This window comes from Danio rerio, chromosome 13 (assembly GCF_049306965.1).
Source record: "Danio rerio strain Tuebingen ecotype United States chromosome 13, GRCz12tu, whole genome shotgun sequence".
Classification (NCBI taxonomy): domain Eukaryota; kingdom Metazoa; phylum Chordata; class Actinopteri; order Cypriniformes; family Danionidae; genus Danio; species Danio rerio.
The window spans coordinates 17,965,590-17,975,278 of NC_133188.1; the positions used below are offsets into that span (position 1 = coordinate 17,965,590).

At 36.0% G+C, this 9,689-nt stretch overlaps 1 protein-coding gene across 8 annotated transcripts in view; it reads right to left on the minus strand.

Annotated features, from left to right (window-relative positions):
- ikzf1 (IKAROS family zinc finger 1 (Ikaros)) overlaps positions 1-9,486 on the minus strand; it is a 36,985-nt gene extending 27,499 nt beyond the window's left edge. For 3 of the 8 annotated variants that reach the window (XM_073919209.1, XM_068224899.2, XM_005156618.6), the window contains exons 1-2: positions 9,055-9,404; positions 1,482-1,535 (exon numbers count right to left, since the gene is read on the minus strand). In XM_073919209.1, coding sequence (XP_073775310.1) covers positions 1,482-1,535; positions 9,055-9,352 — 352 coding nt within the window. In that variant the 5' untranslated portion in view covers positions 9,353-9,404. 8 annotated transcript variants of the gene reach the window in all.
- Between the last annotated feature and the right edge of the window lie 203 nt (positions 9,487-9,689).

A 9,689-nucleotide genomic window follows, 5' to 3' on the forward strand; every position in this document is an offset into this window, starting at 1 on the left:
AATTCAACAGCATAATCGAGTATATAAAAAAAGAAAATTAAACATGGAGAGTCTAAAAACCCTTTTATACAAGGAAGTACTTTCTCTTGCATTTCATTCACATTTGAACAGGAGAAACTTTTGCTACTTTACAAACTTCTCATTAGAGCTAGTATTTAAATGATTCTCTTGCATAAACTGATGACAAAACAGAATTTAGGAATTTAATTTATGCAAACAATATTGTTTTAAGAATTAATCAAACATTTGTTTAGGAATTTATGGCACAACGTCATGAAATGCCATCCGTCTACAGAGATATCTGTATTTCTGTGTTGCAATCAAGATATCACAATAATTAACCTAAAAGCTAAAACCACCAGATTACTGTTGTGTTTGCGATAAGGAAAAAAGGAAAATAAGGAAAGTAAGGAAAAATTTTGCATTTTTTCTTTTTACTGAACTAGTCTGCAGTAACGAAAACAGGAGACTCGTTATAAACAAACAGATGAACTACATGCTTCCTCAGATTTTATAGTTAATTTTTAAAGCCAGGAATTTCAATGGCAAAAGTTATAAATAGTGTGGCAAACAAAAAATACATACATTTTTATTATGTGAGTCCCATCTCACACTCAACACACTACACTTACTTTGGTATAAATACAGCACTACAACGTACAAAAAAGAGAGATTGACTTAGAATGTCAACTACCAGTTTTATAATGATTTGATCAGTTGTAGTTTAAAATTACACTGTGTTTTTTTTTTCTCTAAGGGCTTCTCTTATTCTTGTGGATGGCGCCGTATCTTCAAAATTATAAATATTGAAAATAGGCACTATCCTTATAAATAAACTGCCTAGTTGCAATCTAAACAACTACATTCCAGCCTTAAAAGCCTCAAAAGTACATTATGTTGTCCAACAGCTCCAATATTTGTCAAACAGTAGTGAGTTTATTGATCTGCTGTCACTCAATGTGGGCTGAGAAATACAGAAAGGTGGGGAGGCTGTCGGAGTTCTGGTTTTGCAGAATATTGCTCTGCTATCAGCCAATCAGATTCAAGAACCAGACAGCACTGTTGTATGAATACAACAGAGGGGTGGGGGAACTACATGCTTCCTCAGATTTTAAAGTTTATTTTTAAAGCCAGGAATTTCAATGGCAAACGTTATAAATAAAGCTGAAAAAGTCAAACTACATTGTTTTCTGTAAGCATGTTCGAGCTTCTGTTTACCATATTCAATCTGTATTCAAAAATCTACTCATGTAAAAGTCATCAGTTTTAATTTATGCAAACAATATTGTTTTAAGAATTAATCAAACATTTGTTTAATATCTGAGACTTTTAGAAAACAGTCTAGAATACCTTTTGCATTAACATCTACTGAGTCACACCACATATACTGTTGTTGAATATTCAAACACGGCTATCTGTGCTCGCCTGTTTTGATTGTCCAGGCCTCACTGTGGCTTTAAGCGAATAAGAGAAGCTCTTACCTGTTATCTGGGACATTTCCTGTGCCTCCTCAGTCTCCATCCTGTGCAGGTACTCTAACAGGAGCAAAAATAAAACAGAAAGAGTATCATCAGGGCTTGCTGCCTCTAAAATAACCTTGTATAAGAGAAGTGCTTGGTGATTAAAGGAGAATGGCCTTTCTTTGTGTATCTCCATCACCCTGGCAAGAATGGCCCGTTCCAGCAGCACACTCCACTGTCTTCCACATTACATTACAAAGAACTACAGACATTTTCATTACCGCTTTGACAGACAGGCTGAACTTAGAGAATGTGTTTGGTGGACTACAAGGCCCGCGATGGGGTGCGAGTCTCGAAAGGAACAGGCTTTCAGACCACATTTGTTATTTATTGTTAATTTCCCACCACATAATCATCCAAAAATGCAAACTGACTGCCGCAAAATTAAGCAGAAAATTAGATGGCCCAGGGTCATGGAGGATGCGGGTGTTTGGCATCGGCAGCTGATTGGCGCCCGTGTTCACTCTAATTTACTGAGCATGCATGGGTGAGCCCGGCAGGCCCAGTCTTTCTGCGTCTCTCTGCTTCTCTTTAACACACGCACACATACACACACTCAAACGAACACTGATATGTGAGCTGACAGAAAGAAGGTGAAATTAAAGAAGACAAGGAATAAGCGCAGATGAAGAAATAAGGGAAAATCACACTCTAAGAAACAGTGGGTTTTTTTTTTCCAACCCAGATGCTGAGTTAAGCCTGTACTGTCATTTTATTTGTGTTATTTGTTGGGTAGTTTTGTATTAGTTTTTAAAGCTGTTGGGTTTAGTGGCTGGGGCAATCTTGTGACACTGAAGTTATATGCCCCTTTCTTCCTGACGAAACAAACCAGCTGTGGCCCAGCAAACACATAACGTTCTTCTCATGTTCCCATATGGCTCTTGTTTGATTTGAGAACAAAATAAGAATGAAGGGGAACATTAGATTTTTTTTACTGGTAAAAATCCAGAAAGCTTCTAACCAATAGAAGACCTTTGATTTCCATTAAGACAAATTTGCCAGTAGAGAATGTTTTAGGAAACAACATTTTAAGCATAATTCATTCATTCATTTTCTTTTCGGCTTAGTCACGTTATTAATCTGGGGTCACCACAGCTGAATAAACCGACATCTTATCCAGCATATGTTTTACGCAGTGGATGGCATTCCAGCCACAACCCAACACTGGGAAACATCCATACACACTCATTCACACACAAACACTACAGACAATATTAGCTTACCCAATTGACCTATACCCCATGTTTTTGGAAACCGGAGACCCCGGAGGAAACCTACGCAAATACGGGGAGAACATGCAAACTCTTCACAGAAACACCAACTGACCCAGCCGGAGCTCGAACCAGCGACCTTCTAGCTGTGAGGCCCACATTTTAAGCATCAAACATTTTATGGTAGGGGAGAACTCAGTGCTATTCGCCTAGCAATAAATACACTGCTGTTAGTAGTTATTAGGATGAATTCAATTAAAGTAAAAACATTCTCAAAACATCATACTGTTTGTTTCCAGGCAGGGTAAGTCAGTCATGGCATCCTTTGGCTTTGAGTGAAAGGGGTAACACATACCGATTGCATAAATTAAATGTGGAAATGTTTCTTTTTTATTTTTATGTAAAGTATGTAATATTAAATGCATAAAAACCATGCACTATTTATCCAAGTTATAAGCAAATGTTGATTTATTGTAGTTTTTTAATCTAGTCTCTATTTATGTTATCTGTGATTTTCCCTTCAACCTTTTTGTTTTATGCAAGATACGGGGTAATCCAATGGGTCAACACAACCAAGTACTGGGTTTGCCCATATTTGACTCTGCACTAGGTTTTCAAAATAACCCCAACTGAGTTGTGTTTAACTCTATGTCATAGTATAGGCTGAGAGATAAGGACAAGTGAAAATGTGAGGCGGCGTCAACATGAGTTTTTTTTCTGACTCTTCCGAAGGAGTCAGTGGTGAGCACTTCCTCAGGGCAGGCCTGCATATCTGAAAAGTCACCAGCACTCGTGGCCCCATTAATAATGTAGTGCCCACTTGGGTCCACAGCAGATGGGCACAACAGCCTCGGCCTCGCTGCCACTTCAAGACGCTCCCGCTAGGGCCTCGCGCTGGCCCCGCAGCCACACAGGGAGAAGTGAAGATCCTGAAAATAGCCAAGCAAGCTGAACTGAGCTCTTGGGAGAAGGGGGACATAGGCCTTCCTGTTTTAATGACAGATGGCTCCACGCGCTTGGAACAAATAGTGGAAAACCAGCGGCCCACCGTCTGTTGCAATGTCCCAGTCTTCCTGGGGATCACACTTCTCGCTAGACTTACGACCCGTTTGCTACTCAAAACCCTTGTGTGGGCTTGACTTGCGTTGGTTTGAGATATGTATATGCGTAAGAGCTGTGTGAAATGGAGAGGGTTAAAAGTCACTAGTGCATGAAGTAGAACATCATAAGCTAATTGTAATTTGTATTTAAAAGAAATAGGTTATTTGTGTATTTGTTAATCTTTATGTGCAATTACATACTATATTTTACAAGACTGCTGTCAGAAATAAAGGTGCAAAAGTTGTCACTGGGTTGGTGCATTTTTAAAAGAGTGCATATAAGTACCAAAAATAATACATTTTAGCAAATGTAGAGTGCATATTTAAAAAAAGACACTGGCCCAGAAAGCCTTTTTTATGAGTGTATCTGAGCCTCTTAATACTGTATACTTTACAATTTATGAGATGAAGCAGCAATGAACCATTTCATATGAGCTTTTGTCACTTTTTCTTTACATCTGTACTTTTCAGAGAAAAAAAAACAACAACATTGACGCAATTATTGCTATAATAGTTTAATTTATTTACATGTATATGCACCCTACATGGGTTTAATTGCTAGGTATAATTGGTACTGCTATAAGTGCAATAATGTTAACAAAACTGATTACAAACTGATACTATTAAATTGAAGGCATACTTTTGTATTTAATATATACTTAATGTATATCATGATTGAGTTTGGTCATGATGTACACAGTGTGTACTCTATAGATATTTATCAAATTGTGGAATAGCTGATGAGCTTTCATTTATCATGTGAATTTCTTGTCACCACCTGTTTCTGGTAATTGACAGTTGACAAATACACAGATATTGGTACTTGAGCAGCTTGGTACTGTACATCAAAATATATTTTACTTTAATTTGAAAGGGATGGTTCACACAAAACTAAAACTTCTGTCATCATTTACTCACTCCTGATTTTCTTCTGTTGAACACAAAATGTTTTAACCCCTCGCTGTGGGTAAGTCAATATTGAGTAAATGTTCAAGTAACTTTAAGTTAAATAATTTTTTTTTACACAGAAATGAAGTCAACAAAAGCTGCCCCTACTCTCCCAATTTAATTAACAGATTAATCTACTTTGTAGGTGCAATTCACTGGCACAGTATTAACAGTAAGATTTTACATGCAATTCACAGATCAGACCAGCTGTTACGAAGGGCAGGGAGCTACTGATGGATCTTCACAGACCTCTTTGACTGTTTAAATGGGACATCACAATCTTTTTAACACCACAGATTTGGCCACTAAAAGGATGGCAATATGGCTTCTCTGCCAGTTTTTTTTTTTTTTTTTTTTTTTTGCCACTGGTTAGGCTTTGATTTAGACCAAGAGGCACTTATTGCCATCAAAAGCTACATGGGTTGGATTAATATAGGCAGTTTTTTTAAGACAACCTGTTTCGGATGCTTTTTGAAGACTTGCAGCACAATTTGGCAGGTGGTAAGTAGTCACCTAATGTGGAGTAATAAAATATTTCCTGTCATTTCATTTTATTGTGGGCTTAGTCCCTTTATTAATCTTAAATCGCCACAGTGGAATGAATCGCCAACCTATCCAGCATGTTTTTTACGCAGCGGATGCCCTTCCAGCTTTTTTCCCCATCTCTGGAAAAATCAATAAAACATGTTCCATAAATAAATAAATAAATAAATAAATAAATAAATAAATAAATAAATAAATAAATAAATAAATAAATAAAGTACAGCACTCTTATTCTGTGTTTTTTTTTCATTGAAAATGTCACAAACAAGGCTAAAAGGCCTGAGCTCAAAAAACTGCTAAATGGTCTTTATACAGCCTACATTAGTCTCTGTTTTGTCTTAAGATGGATCTCTGTTTTGTTTTGTTTTGTTTTGTCACATAAAAAATGAATTATTAAACTAATTGGTAGTTTTCTGCTAAAATAAAAGTTGTTTGTATTTTATTGCAGTTGTTTTAAACTGCTAATAATAATAATAGTAATAAAAAACATGAAACCACTGTAAATTCTTATTCAACAGCCAAAAAATAACAGGATAAGAGCTGTTGATTTAGGTTAAAGTAAGGTCCCGTTTGGGTTTGGTTTAGGCGCAATATGATGCTATAAAATAAATGAAATATAAAGCATTACTCATACCACAAATTAAACCATCTCTCATCTTAAAGTCTGATGCACTATTTTTTTCACAGTTTTTTATTTTTACCTAAGTGAGATTCATGAACAACTCTCGAGTGGAGAAGTTGAGTGTGTGTGTGTGTGTGTGTGTTGTGTGGGTGGTGGTACGGTATTCCCCTGCGCCCCCTTTTCTGTGCAGATGTGACAGTGAGTGGAAACAGTGATGGTGCAGACAAAGACGAGGAAGAAATTAAAATATGTCTCTTTGATGAACTTGTTCATGTACAATTAGGTTATTCATCAGGGGAAAAAGCTTTATTCTTTCACTCATCTCAGTTAGCTACACAATTACAGGTCAGTATTGGTGAGCTGCACGGCCTGCAGGTGTTTAAAAAATTAATTATTGATATATCCTAAAAATTCACACATTCAGCTACCTCTTTTTTTCCTGCAGATTTGCTTGTGTTGTCAAACCTCAGTGTGCGTGTTGGACACTGGTCACAGTCAAGACAGGAGATTAGCAGAGTCAAGCATATTATCATAGCGACAGGAAGAGCTGTGGCTTTTAAAACACCCTTAGTGTGTCTGCGTTCATGTATATGTGTGTGTGTGAAAAGAAGGGAGTGTAAAGGGTAGGAAAACAGATCTATGTGTGAAAAAAAAAGTTGAAGGGTGGAGACTCTGCACTGCAAAACCGTTAAACAGACAAATTGTCATGGCTGGCTTTAGAGGCATTCAAAGGTGAGTATGACTTAACTAAACAACTACTTGCAACAAGTGCAGTTTCTTCATTTCACTCAGGGATGACTACATAAATGACATCCCAAATGTAATGAGTCAAGAAGAGCTGCATAGGGTAAATGGTGGAATTTTTACCTTTGCATAAACAGCAATAATCTAAAAGGATGCAAAACAATTTTGGGAATTTTAGATTTTTTTCTAAAGAGATTTAAGTATAGCAGAACTGTTCTCATTTGGGGTAAACAGGACTGTATTAAAACCAATGTTCGGATTTTAACTAAATTTTAAACATTTTTTTGTTTAAAAAAATAACACTTAAAATAATAAATATATATATAAATGTAGAATTTATTGTTAATTGATTTATTCATTTAACTTATTCTTATTCAGATTTTTATTCATCAAATGCATATGTTGATTTAGCCTTTTTCCCTTTATTGTTTAATTATTAACACTTAAAATAATAAAAAATATAAATAGAATATTTATTATTCATAACTTAATTCATTGAACTGTTGATTTGATCAGTTTTTAATCATCAAATAAATTTGTTAACAATATACAAATACAAAAGCATTCTCTGTTCACTAAAAGGTATATTAAAGTTCACATACAGTAAGTTAATTAATTATAATACAGAACATTGCTTCGGATATAGAAAATGCTGGACTTCTAAAAGCTCTGTAAATTTTTGTTAAATAGGATACCCATTGACTAGCCTGTCTTGCATCAGAAATGATTTCATCACATTTGAGGGCGTAAGATAGTGATTACTATCAGTCAAAGATGATATACAGGAACTGCATTCTGAGGCTTCGACAAAAATAAAAAGCTTTCTTTAGTAGCATCATTTACACTGGCCACACACTTGACGATGAGTGCACTCGTTTATTCACTTCATCTTTCTCTGCGCATATTCTACACATTTTAAAATCTAGAGTGCTGGAAACAATTCGCATTCGGGGATATTTCTATATTAAGATGCGCAAAAAGTAAAACAAAAACAAACAAAAACAAAAAAACATACAATGGGAAATTATTTTAACACCACGGATGTGAAAACCATTCCCCTTTTCTTTAGTGAAGCACACTTGATTAACGCAGCTTACTGAACATAAAAATTATATAATATAAAACATTTTGAACCTTTTTTGACAACAAATAAAGATAGATAATTAATAGATAATAGATAATTTATACTCCAACTTTTTAAAGTTAGGGCATCCCTGTAAAATAAAACTTTTGCTTAATTCGTTTCTCTGTTAAAAAGGTTGATGAACCAATCCTCTTAAATTGAAAGAAATGGGTCGAGCGAGGTAGGCTATATATTCACTCAATTGATCAATACAGTTTTGCTGTGTGTTTGTTGTACATATGACTTGTGTCGTGAGCACTAACAAGTGTACATGAAACCAAACAAGGACACAAAGGAGAAGCTCGAGACACACATGCAGCATCGGAAAAATGAGCAAAGAATTCGTGTAAGTTATTTTCAACTGTTTATACACTGCAAAAAACAAACAGAGGAATAACTTTCTAACAAAAAAAAAAACTTTTTTACAGATTAAAGATTAGCCTATTATTTAAAAACAGCTTTTACTCACTTCATTATTTAGTTTCAATCATTCTAAATTGAATTGCTGATAAGCAATATTTAGTACAAGCGAAAGTAAAACGTTTGGAGTTTATATTCTCGCATTATAAAGAAAATCCCGCGTAATTTATTTCTATAGCCTACTATCATTTATAGTTCGATGAACTCGATTAACTTTCGATTTCATACATTTCCCAAGACAGTATCTCTGAAAAAAATGAAGGGTTATTTTAACAGACTTCTTTTTATTCGTAGAAAACTCTTTATTGCTAAAAATAGTGAGTCATTTCCATGCTGAGCAACAGGTGCGTATCGAAAGAATGAAAGTGCGTTTAAAAGTTCAATTATACAGGATATTCACAAGGAACACAATTCGCGATTAAATTGTGTGTATTTTAATTTTATTATCAGTTAAATGACTGGGAAAATTTCACCCGACTCCACATTTGGGACATCGGGAAACTTTTTCCGTATGGAAAATTGGAAAAAAAAGATGAAACCAAAAACAAAGGAAAAGATAGGAAAACATATGACCTTTACCTAAAACCTCTAATAAAGAATCCCTCGCCTGAAGCCAAAGTATTCAAGCTTACGCGCTCAACAAACGCGCCTTTTGCCATGTCAAGTGGATTGAAGCGCTTGCACCTGCTAGAGTTCAGGACAAAATATTTCCACTACGCCAATTTTTCTCGCCCGCACTTAAAAGAACTGAAAACTTTCCTTAACTTCCCTATACTAAATGTTTGAAATTTGTGACTTGGAACAGCCTGCGAGAGTGATTTACCTGCTATTCCTTGAGTTTGCAGTATGAAGCTCTTCCAGCTGTCCCCTGCCGCTCCATGCGCACAAGTTTTCAGCGCCGCGGCTGCAGTCTGGAACTCCGCGCGCGGTCCCTCCCCTCTCCACTGCACTTCCTCCTTCCAGCCCAGCATTGCTATGTCTCTGTGCTCGTGCGAGACATTTTGCAAGCTTTTATTCCAGAGACCGAATCTGCTCGGGGAATCGAGGCAGCAGAGCTTGGCACTTCGCTTTGTATCGTGCCAATAAAAGCTGACACCCAGTAGACCATCACTGGCAGCCATGCATGAGATGGGATGAGGCGGGTTAGGACAGTGCACTGATCATTTCTTATTTATTTATTTCTCTTAAAAGAACGGGGGGTTCTTTATCTCATGTCACCTGTTTTAGTGTTATGGGAGGAACACCTTCCTTAAATGAAAAGTGAAATGATGCCTGTTTAAATGAGAAACCAAAATGTGAAATACATAGGGCCTTGTTTATTAATTAAGGATTAGCAAGGGCCATTTGACATGAAATATGTCAAATAATTTCAATTACATTACATACAGAACAAAACACTATCAATAGTAGCTAAATACAGTCAGGGTGAGTGTTTCACAACAAAATTACCCAATTCCT